General features: G+C 44.6%; 1 protein-coding gene across 1 annotated transcript; it reads left to right on the forward strand.

The window, feature by feature from the left end:
- Positions 1 to 457: 457 nt before the first annotated feature.
- On the forward strand, positions 458 to 7,313 carry LOC141165440 (potassium voltage-gated channel subfamily V member 2-like). Its single transcript, XM_073651040.1, has 2 exons — positions 458 to 1,687; positions 6,943 to 7,313. Exons 1-2 carry the CDS (start codon positions 458 to 460, stop codon positions 7,201 to 7,203), a joined length of 1,491 nt encoding a protein of 496 aa, XP_073507141.1. The 3' UTR covers positions 7,204 to 7,313.
- The last annotated feature ends 7,191 nt before the right edge of the window (positions 7,314 to 14,504 follow it).

Consider the following 14,504-nt stretch of genomic DNA (forward strand, 5'->3'; position numbering starts at 1 on the left):
TCCAAACTTTTGACTGGTACTGTAGTATAGATACAAAATCATATGATACACACAATGTATAAACAAAATAAGAACATACCTAAGAGAGATTTTCAAAATAAATATTTAAAAAATATGGCAACAAAACAATTGAGTTGGATACAGTCCTCTAAGATAGTGGTTTTACATAAGTCACTCCTACGGTCCTGCTCGTGATGTACTCATTTGGCACTAGACAATCCTATTACAGTGTTTAAAGAAAAGCTGTTTTTAGCCACAGCAATAGCCTTTACTAATTCATCCCTTTTATCCTCTTTTATCCCAGAAACGGATTACATTATTTAAAAATAAAACATTGTTTGAGAACTAAAGAGCACCCAAGAAAAGGATGTTTCTACAGCCATTACAATTCTGTCCTGTCTTCAAGCAATACCTAAAACCAGATTAATCACCAATTTGAGACTTGGCAATTTAAATTATGAAAGATATATGTGCTAGAGGAAAACCCCTTTCTGCCAGAGTCAGGTTTGTAGAACACTCTCACAGTCTGGCAGATCTTTACAAAGGAAATTTATATGCTACTTTTACTGAGCAGAGCTCTAAACAAGGAGGCCAGAACGCTATCCAGTCATCCAAAAGAAATCCTTTTATCCTCAACCTCAACGTCGGAGGAAAGAAATTTCAGATTGATTGCTTAGCAGCAGCAAAATACCCAGTGACTAGAATTGGAAGAATTGCTACTTGTTCTGATCCAGTAAAAAGATTAGATCTTTGTGATGACTATTCCGTGCAGAGGGATGAATATTTCTTCGACCGGGATCCTACAGTTTTTTGCTACATATCTCATTTCTATCGTAGTGGAATTTTATGGATAATGGATGAGCTTTGTCCTCTTAACTATGTTGAGGAAATTGAGTACTGGGGCATTCATATAAATTATACACATAACTGTTGTCGTACTCTGTTTCAAGAACATCAAGATGAACTAAAGGAGAATATTAAGATACAGAAAGAACTCCAAGCTGAGCTTGAACGTCATGATCATGAAAAGCATTTTGAAGGCAAGTGGCTTGGAGATTTGCGGAAAAGGATATGGAATTTAGTAGAAAATCCATACTCTTCTATTCCAGCTAAAATTTTAGCCATTTTATCCAGCATTTTTGTCTTGATTTCTATTGTAACCATGTGTCTCAGTACTGTGGAGGAACTTAAACATCTGAACCTCTATGGTGTATCCTATATGGAACATGTAGAAATAGCCTGTGTTATATTCTTCACCACTGAATATATCATGAGACTGTTATCAACTTCAGATATTAGAAGATTCTTAAAAACTGTGTTAAACATTGTAGACCTTATTGCTATTTTACCATTTTATATTCAGATTATATTTGAGAGGTTCTCAGAAGAAGCATATGTCCATCTGCATCCTGATGATATGGAGAAAATGGAAAGAGTGGGACAGCTTGGAAAAGTGCTAAAAATAATTCGACTTATGCGGATATTTCGGATTTTAAAACTGGCCCGTCATTCTATTGGACTAAGAGCTTTTGGTTTCACTATCCGTCAGTGCTATCAACAAGTTTGCTGTTTGTTCCTGTTCATTGCTATGGGAGTATTTACATTCTCTGCTTTAATGCATTCTGTCGAACATGATATCCCCGGTACCAATTTCACCAGCATTCCAGATGCCTGGTGGTGGGCAGCGGTAAGTTTTTAGTTTCCAGTCAGTGGGGCATATTTCTCAAGACCCTTAATTCTTACACAGTGCAAACTTAAACTAGACAGTCTTAAAATGTGCCAGATCTATCAGAGTGATTCATGTGTTTTAATGGAATTGACAGTCTAAAGATGCCCTATATTTAAGTCTACACAATCTACTAGTAACCTTTGTGCCAAATATCTGCACCAAAATTGTACTGCTTATTTTTCCACACAATGTTGCACGTTCGCCTATATACCTGACACTGAGCCATTCCCCTTTTCAGAGTGGTCATGTGCCCTTGTTGGGCAAGGCACAGAATGTTTCAAAAACACATAATATAGATGGTGCAATTCATGAAAGACATAAAAGTAAGTTTTTTGGTACAAATTGAGCCAGAAATCTGGTGCATTAAGTTTGATAAACTTCCTTCAATGCATTTATCATTATTATTTATTAATGACATTATTATTATTTTTATTAAATATTTTTTGCTAAATTCACATAATTAAAGGTAACCTGCAATTTCATTCATGCTGCCCAAACCATGGGCATACAGTGTCCATTTTAGGACATGATCAGATATCAAAATCAAACATCAGAATGATGTCAGTTTGAGGCTAAATACCCTGTCTGACAAGTGATCCTGACAAGTGATCCTGACAAGTGACTTTTACAACTGTAATAATAATAATAAAAAAAAAAAGTCACTTTTTGCTGATGGGACTTGAACCCAAAATTCTGTGTTCAAAAACCAACTCTGTTGAAGAAAGCTAGGAGTTCTATTTAGTTATATTATTTTCAGTGCAAACTTGTCTAAAACTCATTGGGACTTAGGCACAGACTGCAAGCAAGCCAAATTCAAATGATGTTTGATTTTGATGTGTGAGTCTGATGTGACTTTCTTCAAACATCAGAATCAGAATCACAATGACTTTTAGTCACCCTGAGTATTTTCATGGTTAATCTCATAAGACAAGAAAAGCTGCCAGTTACTATCACTTGACAGGATAGCTCAATGATAAGGAATCAGCATCTGAATCTACAGTGTCATGGTTCAAATCCCGTTAGGAATATTATTAAGAGTTTCAGACACGCTGTCTATTTGTATGGGAAATTACACAGCCAAAGTAAATTGGGAGGCACTAATTTACTATATATATATATATTCCCAAGTGACACTACATTTGCATAATTTCTTAAAGGGGTCTACTATTATTATTATCCTTTCAGACCAAAACTATGTGACACAGATTCCTTACCATTAAACTATAGGTTCATTATTTGATTATTTAGGTAGTGATTAGTGTTGAGCGAGTATGTTCTGTTCCGAGTATGCTCGGCCGAGCACCGAGTATTTACAACTGCTCGGTGATAAGGTTAAATCGCTCCCGTGTGCATGATTTGCAATTGTTTGACAGCTTTATTACATGCCAGGAATGTGTAAGAAATAGACAGCTTTATTACATGTGAGGAATGTGTAAGAAATAGACATTCCTCCCATGTAATAAACCTGTCTAACAGTTGCAAATCATGCACACGGGAGCGATTCAAACACATCACCGAGCAGCTGTAAATACTCGGACCTCGGCTCGAGCATACTCGGCGAAAGGGTTAACAGAACATACTCGCTCAACACTAGTAGTGATATATAATAATAATTACATCGCAAAAGTAAATTGGGAGTTTGCAGACAGTTCTTGGGTGGATGGAAAGAGAAATTGACAATAAAGAAATGTCATCATTAGACCCCTTTAAGAAATTATGCAAATGTACAGTCACTAGGAAATAGATATGTAGTAAATTAGTGTCTCCCAATTTACTTTGGCTATGTGATTTACCATGCAAATAGATAACATGTCTCAAACTCTTAACACGTCAGGATGACAATCAAAATGTTAGATATTAAAAGTAAAACACCCCTGTAGTTTGTGTGCTAAATAAGCATAATTAAAACCAAAAATAACAATAATAATAATAATATTCCTACTGGGATTTGAACTTGTGACAGTGTAGATTCAGACAGGGGCGGACACAGACTGTAATGGGCCCCTGTGCAAGAAATTTTTGGGCCCCCCCCCCTGCCCTTCATAGGGCAACAAAGTTATGTAAACATAACCACCCCCATGTGCAGCTCTCATCCCCCCACATGTGCAGCTCTCATCCCCCCCATGTGCATCTCACCCCCCCCATGTGCAGCTCTCATCCCCCCACATGTGCAGCTCTCATCCCCCCTCATGTGCAGCTCTCATCCCCCCCATGTGCATCTCACCCCCCCGTGCATCTCTCACCCCCCCGTGCATCTCTCACCCCCCCGTGCATCTCTCATCCCCCCATGTGCATCTCTCATCCCCCCATGTGCAGCTCTCATCCCCCCCATGTGCAGCTCTCACCCCCCCGTGCATCTCTCATCCCCCCCACTCCTAGTTAATTAATTGTATTTAAAAAAAAAAAAACTTGTTATACTTATCCCCATGCGATCCCTGCAGAATCCTGGCGCTCGTCCACGTCGCTGCCACCAGGTTCTCCTGACTTCCGGCCATGTGACGGCGCCGTCACATGACCGGAAGTCAGGTGAATTATGAAGGCGCTGCTGCAGCAGCGCTGCACTGCTGCACAGAGGAAAGCAGCGCTGAGATGTCCCGGCGCTTATCGCTCAGCATGGAGCCGGGGGCCCAGGGTCGGCTCCAGGTTTTTGTGAGCCCCGGGTGAAAGAGTCTCGGTGGGCCCCTTTAACACATACCACGATTCATAATGCACAGATACCGCAGAGAAATATAGATATATAGTACAATGCAAAGATTTCACTTCTTACATTACATGAGTGATATCTATTGTAAATTCCACAATAGCTCAGAAACCAGCGAATCGCTCCACACAGAATACTGGCCCCCATAAAATGCTCCATACAGGAGACTGGCCCCCATAAAATGCTCCATACAGAATACTGACCCCCATAAAATGCTCCATACAGGATACTGGTCCCCATATAACGCTCCATACAGGATACTGGCCCCATATAACGCTCCATACAGGAGACTGGCCCCCATATAACGCTCCATACAGAATACTGGCTCCCATATAACGCTCCATACAGGATACTGGCCCCCATATAACGCTCCCTACAGGATACTGGCCTCCATATAATGCTCCATACAGAATACTGGCCCCCATAAAATGCTCCATACAGAATACTGGCCCCCATATAACGCTCCATACAGGATACTGGCCCCCATATAACGCTCCATACGGAATACTGGCCCCCATATAACGCTCCATACAGGATACTGGCCCCCATATAACACTCCATACAGAATACTGGCCCCCATACAACGCTTCATGCAGGCTGTTCCCCCCACATAATGCCCCACGCAGGTTGTTCCCCCCACTTATAATGCCCCATGCAGGCTGGCCCCCCCATATAGGATGTCACCCCCACTTATAATGCCCCATGCAGGATGACACCCCCCCCTTCCTTATAATGCCCCATGCAGGATGTCACACCCCCCTCCCTTATAATGCCCCATGCAGGATGTCACACACACACCCCTCCCTTATAATGCCCCATGCAGGATGTCACACCCCCCTCCCTTATAATGCTCCATGCAGAATGTCACACACACACCCCCCCTTATAATGCCCCATGCAGGATGTCACCCCCCCTCTTATAATGCCCCATGCAGGATGTCACCCCCCCCTTATAATGCCCCATGCATTATGTCACACACCCCCCTCCCTTATAATGTCCCATGCAGGATGTCACCCCCCCTTATAATGCCCCATGCAGGTTGTCACCCCCCCTTATAATGCCCCATGCAGGATGTCACACACCCCCACCTCACCCCCGTCCCTTATACTGCCACAGGCCTCCTCCGCGGAGGATGCAGGAGCTGCTGCGGAGGCATGAAGAGGGGTAAGTATTGTGCAGGGTGCCGGGGCCCTGAGCAAGCGGGGGGGGGAAGCGAGCGCTGACACCGCTCTCCTCCGCTCACGGACGGGTCCCATAGCGCGCGGGGTGCCAGACGGTGAGGGACCCCCCCCCCGCCTGCTCAGGGCCCCGTCAGTTGCCCGGGTGCACCGGGTGCTGACGCCGGCCCTGCAGGGGCCCCATGAGGAGACGCACAGGAGAGGGGCCCCAACGGGGCTCCGAGGGGGCCCTGACCGGCCGGACCCCATACTGGAGTCAGGACAGTCATGCCCTGATATCGGCCCTGCTGGAGGCTGGAGGGGCCCCCGTTCAATGAATGGGCTGCACGGGCGGTAGGTCCGCCCCTGGATTCAGAAGCTGATGCCTTATCATTGAGCTATCCAGTCAAGTGATAGCAGCTAGCAGCTTTTCTTGTCTTATGGGATCAATACTCAGGATGACTAAAAGTCATTGTGATTCTGATTCTGATGTTTGAAGAAAGTCACATCAGACTCACACATCAGAATCAAACATCATTTGAATTTGGCTTGCTTGCAGTCTGTGCATAAGTCCCAATGAGTTTCAATCAGGTTTGCACTGAAAATCATATAACCAAATAGAACTCCTAGGTTTCTTCAACTGAGTTTATAGCTCAGTGGTTTTGAACACAGAATTTTGGGATCAAATCCCATCAGCGAAAAGTGACATTTTTTTATTATTATTATTACAGTTGTAAAAGTCACTTGTCAGAGTCACTTGTCAGGATCACCTGTCAGTCACTTGTCAGGATCACCTGTCAGACAGGGTATATAGCCTCAAACTGACATTATTCTGATGTTTGATTTTGATATCTGATCATGTCCTAAGATTGACACTGTATGGGCAAGATGAATTAGAGTCTTGCTACACAATTGAAACTAGGTATGTTTTTTCTGAAATGCATCGGCCCTGATTCACAGGTCTCTACCATGTATGTACATAGAGAGAGACCCATTAATTAACTGGAGAGGAGCAGGGAAAAACTGGTAGGCCATGTCTTTCCCTATATGAATCAGGGAAAAACATACCTAGCTGAAATTATGCAGCCAGTGTATGATACATACTGCCCACAGATCTGGCAGCAAGTATCAGCTGTCTGGTTACCTTTAAAATCCTGTAATACTCTTTACTGAATGAGATAAAACATAAATACTTCCAGTCTAGTTTGCAGCATTTTAATAAAATACACTCGCCCTTGTAAAACAAAAAAATGCAGGTAACGTTTATATACCATGCAATTAATTCAACTGCTCTATGGAAATTTATATCTGTTATTTATTTTATATGTTTGATTTGATTTTTCTCTGTTTTATAGGTCAGCATTTCCACTGTAGGATATGGTGATACAATTCCTGATTCAATTTTGGGGCGTATTGTAGCATTTCTGTGTATATCTTTTGGTATTATTCTGAATGGCATGCCAATATCTATACTTTACAACAGGTTTTCAGACTTTTATGCAAAACTAAAAGCACATGAAAGCACCAGTGTTATGAAAACTACTGAAATCAGATTTAAGGAAAGGATAATGGAGAAGATAAAAACCTGTTGTGTCACAAGTCAAAATACCAATTAGAGGAGATTTGTAAACGCCACATGGACCACGGAAATTAAGTAACAGACTATGACCAGGAGTTTTTTTGCTTCACACAAAATCAGAAGCAGTTGTTACTTAAAGCTCACAGCATTTGAATGCCTTTAATTTATGGTACATCTTTTCCAATTGAATCCCTTCACGCCACGGTCATTTTCTGTTTTATCTTTTTTATTTTTTCCTCCCCTTCTTCCAAGAGCCATAACTTTTTTATTTTTCAGTTGTACTTTTGAATGACACCATTTATTCTACCACATACTGTACTGGAAAACGAGAAAAAAATTCCAAGTGCGGTGAAAGTGCAATTTCACAATTGTTGTTTTTGGGGTTTTTTTTATTTACCATGTTTACTATATAGTAAAACTGATCTGGAATTATGATTCTCAAGGTCTGTACGAGTACGCCGATACCAAACAAGATTGGAAATTTGTCCAAAAAAAAATTAGCTTTTGTCACAAATTTCCATGACCCATAACGTTTTCATTTTTCGGTATCTGGGGCTTGGTGAAGGCTTGCTTTTTGCGCCCTGAGCTGACATTTTTAATGACTCCATTTGGGGGTAGATACAATGTTTTGATCGCCTCTTATTGCATTTTATTGTAATGTTGCGGCTCCCAAAGAAAACGCAATTCTGGGGTTTTTATTTTTTTTTTTTTTCGTTAAGCCGTTTACAGATCAAATTAATTTATTTTACATTTTGATAGATCGGATATTTCTGAAAGCAGCAATACCAAATATGTATATTCTTCATTTTATTTATTGTTTTATTTTTAATGGGGCAAAAGGGGGTTGATTTGTACTCTTGTGTTTTTTTTTATTTTTGAAAACATTTTATTTCATTTTTTACTGTATTTAATAGTCTCATTACTAAACTTGAAGCTGCGATCATCTGATCGCGTGTGCTATACTGATATGCATTACAATCTCCTATGAAGGGCAGCCACAGGCTGGTTTTCACAAGAGCATTGTAATGACAGGCACGGGGGTCTTCAGCAGACCCTCGTCTGTCATTACAACCCACGGGTGCGCCTATGGGAGCGTGGAACAACACGCACCCCTGTCAGTGCATGTTAAATGCTGCTGATGTGTTTCAGACAATATTGTCATCCATAATCATAGCAACAAATATAACTAGCAAACAATCAGGTTCAGAGTGAAAGTGGAGTCTTCAATGTGTGTGACATATATGACATAACATGAATAGTTGCATAAAAATTTATATTACCTATTAAAAACATATGCAAGTAATCTACACTATTGTTAACGGAAATCTGTCACCCCCTGGCAGGACCGGCTCCAGGTTTTTGTGGGCCCCGGGCGAAAGAGTCTGTGTGGGCCTCTTAAGCACTGTTTATTATACCACGATTCATGATGCACAGATACGGCAGAGAAATGTAGGTATACACCACAGGGCCCAGCCTGTCCCCTCATCCTTCCAAGACACACACACACAGTACGCAGACATGCACACACACACACAGTACGCAGACATGCACACACACACAGTATGCAGACATGCACACACAGTACACAGACATGCACACACGGTACGCAGACATGCACACACACTACGCAGACATGTGCACACAAACAGTACGCAGACATGCACACGCACAGTATGCAGACATGCGCACACCACACACACAGTACACAGACATGCACGCACACACAGTATGCAGACATGCACACACACTACACAGACATACACACACACTACACAGACATGTGCACACAAACAGTACGCAGACATGCACACGCACAGTATGCAGACATGCGCACACCACACACACAGTACACAGACATGCACGCACACACAGTACGCAGACATGCACACACACACAGTACGCAGACACGCACACACAGTACGCAGACACGCACACACAGTGCGCAGACATGCACACACACTACGCAGACATACACAGACACACACACTACGCAGACATGTACAGTGCAGACCAAAAGTTTGGACACACCTTCTCATTTAAAGATTTTTATGTATTTTCATGACTATGAAAATTGTACATTCTCACTGAAGGCATCAAAACTATGAATTAACACGTGGAATTATATACTTAACAAAAAAAGTGTGAAACAACTGAAATATGTCTTATATTCTAGGTTCTTCAAAGTAGCCACCTTTTGCTTTGATGACTGCTTTGCACACTCTTGGCATTCTCTTGATGAGCTTCAAGAGATAGTCACCGGAAATGGTCTTCCAACAATCTTGAAGGAGTTCCCAGAGATGCTTATCACTTGTTGGCCCTTTTGCCTTCACTCTGCGGTCCAGCTCACCCCAAACCATCTCGATAGGTGTAATGCACACGCCCGGGCTGAGCGGCATGTGCGTGTGATTCCACTGGACCGTGCCGGAGAGTGAATGCCTGGAGGGGCGTAACTAGGTATTCACCCGATCCGACCAGGGTCGCACGACGGCATACGACGCCAGTACACCAAGGAGGAACCGAGCAGAGGGACCAGGTGCTACTCCAGGACAGACCCCGGACACGGCTGTTGACCCACACAGGGGAATACAGGAACAGAATGGTTAGGCTGGCACACAGACTGGTGGGTATAGGCAGGCACGACTGGTATGCAGGCAGGCGGGTATGCAGGCAGGGGGGGTACAGGCAAGCACGGCTAGAGTGCAGACAGGGAGGCACTAACAGGTAGGAACACAGGCGGGATAGGACCCAGTACACACTGGGACTCAGGAACAGAACCACAGATGTGGCGGACAAACACAGCAGAGTGAGGCCGCCCAGAGAGGTGAGCGAGAGCAGGGCAGGACGAGACCGCCTAGAGCGGTGAGTGAGAGTAGAGCAGGACGAGGCCGTCTGGAGCGGTAAGCAAGAGTAGAGCAGGACGAGGCCGCCTGGAGCGGTGAGCAAGAGTAGAGCAGGACGAGGCCGCCTGGAGCGGTGAGCAAGAGTAGAGCAGGACAAGGCCGCCTGGAGCGGTGAGCAAGAGTAGAGCAGGACAAGGCCGCCTGGAGCAGTGAGTAAAGGGTCAGAGCAGAGCGAGACTGCCGGAGCAGTGAGCAAGGAGTCAGAGCAGAGCGAGACTGCCGGGGCAGTGACCAAAGGAGTCAGAGCAGAGCGAGACTGCTGGAGCAGTGAGCAAAGGAGTCAGAGCAGAGCGAGACTTCCGGAGCAGTGAGCAAAGGCAGAGCAGGCTAGAACCGCCGGAGCGGTGAGCAAAGGCAGAGCAAGCTAGAACCGCCAGAGCGGGGAGCAAAGGCAGAGCAGGCTAGAACCGCCGGAGCGGTGAGCAAAGGCAGAGCAGGCTAGAACCGTCGGAGCGGTGAGCAAAGGCAGAGCAGGCTAGAACCGCCGGAGCGGTGAGCAAAGGCAGAGCAGGCTAGAACCGCCGGAGCGGTGAGCAAAGGCAGAGCAGGCTAGAACCGCCGGAGCGGTGAGCAAAGGCAGAGCAGGCTTAGAACCGCCGGAGCAGTGAGCAAAGGCAGAGCAGGCTAGAACCGCCGGAGCGGTGAACAAGGCAGAGCAGGCTAGAACCGCCGGAGCGGTGAGCAAGGCAGAGCAGGGGGGACAGGGCTCTGTTCACACGGAACAGACAGGAAGGGAAAGGCAGAACCAGATACCCACAGGGTGCTTGCTGTGAAGCAGCGAGTGGACCACAAACTCACAAATGGGAGTACAGTGACAACGAGCAGGAGTTAGGTACGAGTTCAGACTCTGCAGAAAAAGGAAAGGTACGGACATAGAGAAACACAGAAAACAGGCTAGAAGAATATACAGACAAGAACAGACACAGTAGCAATATACAGGAGCCGGTCTAGGTATGCAGCCCCTAGAAGGCGGGAGGAACAGGCTAGGAGCGTGTTCAGACAGGACAGACAAGATACAGGAGCAGGTCTAGGTATGCAGCCCCTAGAAGGCGGAACGAACAGGCAAGGAGCGTGTTCAGACAGGACTGGAAATACAGCCTACAAGAAAGGCAAGCAAGCAAACACAGAAAGGGACCTGGCACATTCTGAGTGAAAGAGCACACTGAATGAAACACAATGCTCAGGCGTGGGTTAATTGGAGCAGCTGGGTTAAATACCAGGTGACAGACAGCAATAGGCTGAGGACGCACAACGGGTGTGCCCGCAGCAGGTACAAGAAGCAGGAAGTGATCGGGCGCCGCCCTTAAGCAGCAGAAAGAGAAGCAAACAGACAGCATGGAGGGAAGCCAGAGAGACATTCTGGATTGGAGATCAAGTGCGCGCTCTTGCACAGTGGGAGATGGACCACTATGCAAAGACGCCGCCAGGTATGTTACAATAGGGTTCAGGTCTGGTGACTGTGGAGGCCAGGTCTTCTGGCGCAGCACCCCATCACTCTCCTTCTTGGTCAAATAGCCCTTACACAGTCTGGAGGTGTATTTGGGGTCATTGTCCTGTTGAAAAATAAATGATGGTCCAACTAAACGCAAACCGGATGGAATAGCATGCCGCTGCAAGATGCTGTGGTAGCCATGCTGGTTCAGTATGCCTTCAATTTTGAATAAATCCATAACAGTGTCCCCAGCAAAGCACCCCCACACCATCACACCTCCTCCTCCATGCCTCATGGTGGGAACCAGGTATGTAGAGTCCATCTGTTCACCTTTTCTGTGTCGCACAAAGACACGGTGGTTGGAACCAAAGATCTCAAATTTGGACTCATCAGACCAAAGCACAGATTTCCACTGGTCTAATGTCCATTCCATGTGTTCTTTAGCCCAAACAAGTCTTCTGCTTGTTGCCTGTCCTTAGCAGTGGTTTCCTAGCAGCTATTTTACCATGAAGGCCTGCTGCACAAAGTCTCCTCTTAACAATTCTTGAAGAGATGTGTCTTCTGCTAGAACACTGTGTGGCATTGACCTGGTCTCTAATCTGAGCTGCTGTTAACCTACGATTTCTGAGGCTGGTGACTCGGATAAACTTATCCTCAGAAGCAGAGGTGACTCTTGGTCTTCCTTTCCTGGTGCGGTCCTCATGTGAGCCAGTTTCTTTGTAGCATTGATTGTTTTTGCAACTGCACTTGGGGACACTTTCAAAGTTTTCCCAATTTTTTGCACTGACTGACCTTCATTTCTTAAAGTAATGATGGCCACTCGTTTTTCTTTACTTAGAATTTGTATTATGGCAAGAAAAAAGCAGCTAACAGTCTATTCAGTAGGACTAACAGCTGTGTATCCACCAGACGTCTGCACAACACAACTGATGGTCCCAACCCCATTTATAAGGCAAGAAATCCCACTTATTAAACCTGACAGGGCACACCTGTGAAGTGAAAACCATTTCCGGTTGACTACCTCTTGACGCTCATCAAGAGAATGCCAAGAGTATGCAAAGCAGTCATCAAAGCCAAAGGTGGCTACTTTGAAGAACCTAGAATATAAGACATATTTTCAGTTGTTTCACACTTTTTTGTTAAGTATATAATTCCACATGTGTTAATTCATAGTTTTGATGCCTTCAATGTGAATGTACAATTTTCATAGTCATGAAAATACAGAAAAATATTTAAATGAGAAGGTGTGTCCAAACTTTTGGTCTGTACTGTATACACGGTACGCAGACATGCACACATACACACATGCACATGGTATGCAGATACGCACATATACAATACATAGAAATGCACATACACAAATATACACAGATACGTACACATATAGGCATACATACATATTTGAAGACAAATTCATAAAAACACAAATAAAACAGACATAAATATATATACACAGATATTCACATCATACATGCACACACACAGGCACATTAGAAATATTTCAATATGGGGAAACCGGCACCAAGCCTTGCTCACCTCCCTCCAGCCTGTCTCCCATCCAGCTCCTCTGGCATGTGGCTGTGCAGGGCCGCTGGCGCATGTTTGATGGTCGTCACTTTCACAGATATGGCCCTGGACCATCAGGAGGGCCCACTCGCCGTCGGGGCCTGGGCCGCTCCCACAGAAGCTGTGTAGGGCCACTGGCGTTGTTTGATTGCATCATTTTACCAGACATGGCAGTGCGCTGTGTGACTGTGTGTGCTAGTAATGACGTGGCCAGGACAACACACAAGCAAAGTTAAAGGCGCAGTGCCACCGAGCCGCATCATTACTAGCAGACACAGTCACACAGCACACTGCACGAGGCCATGTCTGGTAAAGTGACGCCCATCAAACAGTGCAAGTGGCCCTGCACAGGTGCTAGGGAAGCGGCCCATGCCCCGATGGCGAGTGGGCCCCCTGGTGGTACGGGGCCCCTGCACTTGCCAGATGCGCTGGGTGCTGACGCCGGCCCTGCCCCCTGGGACATTTTTACCTATTAATATGGGCATACAGGTAATAGAATGGTTAAACTAGTCTCACCTGTATTCCCATATATGCAGAAATCGTCTTTTATTCTGTTATGCTAATGATTTCTTCCAGGCTCCAGGCCGCGAGGTGCCTGGAAGAAATCTCCACCTCCTGTCTTCATTTGAATAGCACCCCCCTCCCATCAGTGTCACACTGGCCTGTGATGTGCATTTCTGGCCCTGGAATCCCACACCTGTGCCCTGTAATCACACGATTATATTTATCTATTCCTCCCTTCTATGGGCATTGGCATCATTGTTCTTCTGCGCAGACACCTGCGAGTCAATTCAGTAGCTGTGACTCGCCGGTGCCTGCACAACACTTTAAAATACAACTCTTACAATGCCTTGAAAAAGTATTCATACACCGTGAACTCATCTACATTTTTCACGTTGCACCCGCAATCTTAAATATGATATATGATGTACCAACAATAAGTAGTAAGTATTTGTGAAGTGTAAAGAAAATTATACATGGTTTTCTAATTATTTTAAGAATATAAATATGAAAATTGAGACGTGCATCTGTATTCAGCCCCTAAATAAAATCCTGAGTGACTAATTGCCTCCAGATGTCACATAATTAGTAAATTGAGTCTATCTGTGCATAATTTATTCTTAGTATAAGTAGAGTTGTTCTGTGAATGCTTCAGAGGTTTTAGAGCATTAGGGATCAAACAACATTATGAAAATCAAGGAACACAGGAGACACGTCAGGGATAAAGTTGTGGAGAAAAGTAAAGCAGGGTTAGGTTATAAAAAAATAGGCCAAACTCTGAATATTTTACAGAGCACTGTTCAGTCCATCATCCAAAAATGGAAGTATGGCACAACTGTAAACCTGTCACATAGTGACAAGAGACTGTGGGCACCTACCCAATCCCCGAACTAGGGGCAACCTAGGCAATCCCTGTTCCCCTGATTACTCCTGATTGTG

This window comes from Phyllobates terribilis, unplaced genomic scaffold, assembly GCF_046119375.1.
Source record: "Phyllobates terribilis strain yellow unplaced genomic scaffold, ASM4611937v1 Scaffold_1__5_contigs__length_1240528914, whole genome shotgun sequence".
Taxonomy (NCBI): domain Eukaryota; kingdom Metazoa; phylum Chordata; class Amphibia; order Anura; family Dendrobatidae; genus Phyllobates; species Phyllobates terribilis.

Bases quoted from the DNA above. Each gene is read 5' to 3' on its own strand.
- LOC141165440 (XM_073651040.1), top strand. From the start codon at position 458: ATGAAAGATATATGTGCTAGAGGAAAACCCCTTTCTGCCAGAGTCAGG. The intron at 1,688-6,942 runs GTAAGTTTTTAG...TCTGTTTTATAG, and splicing joins ATGCCTGGTGGTGGGCAGCG to GTCAGCATTTCCACTGTAGG.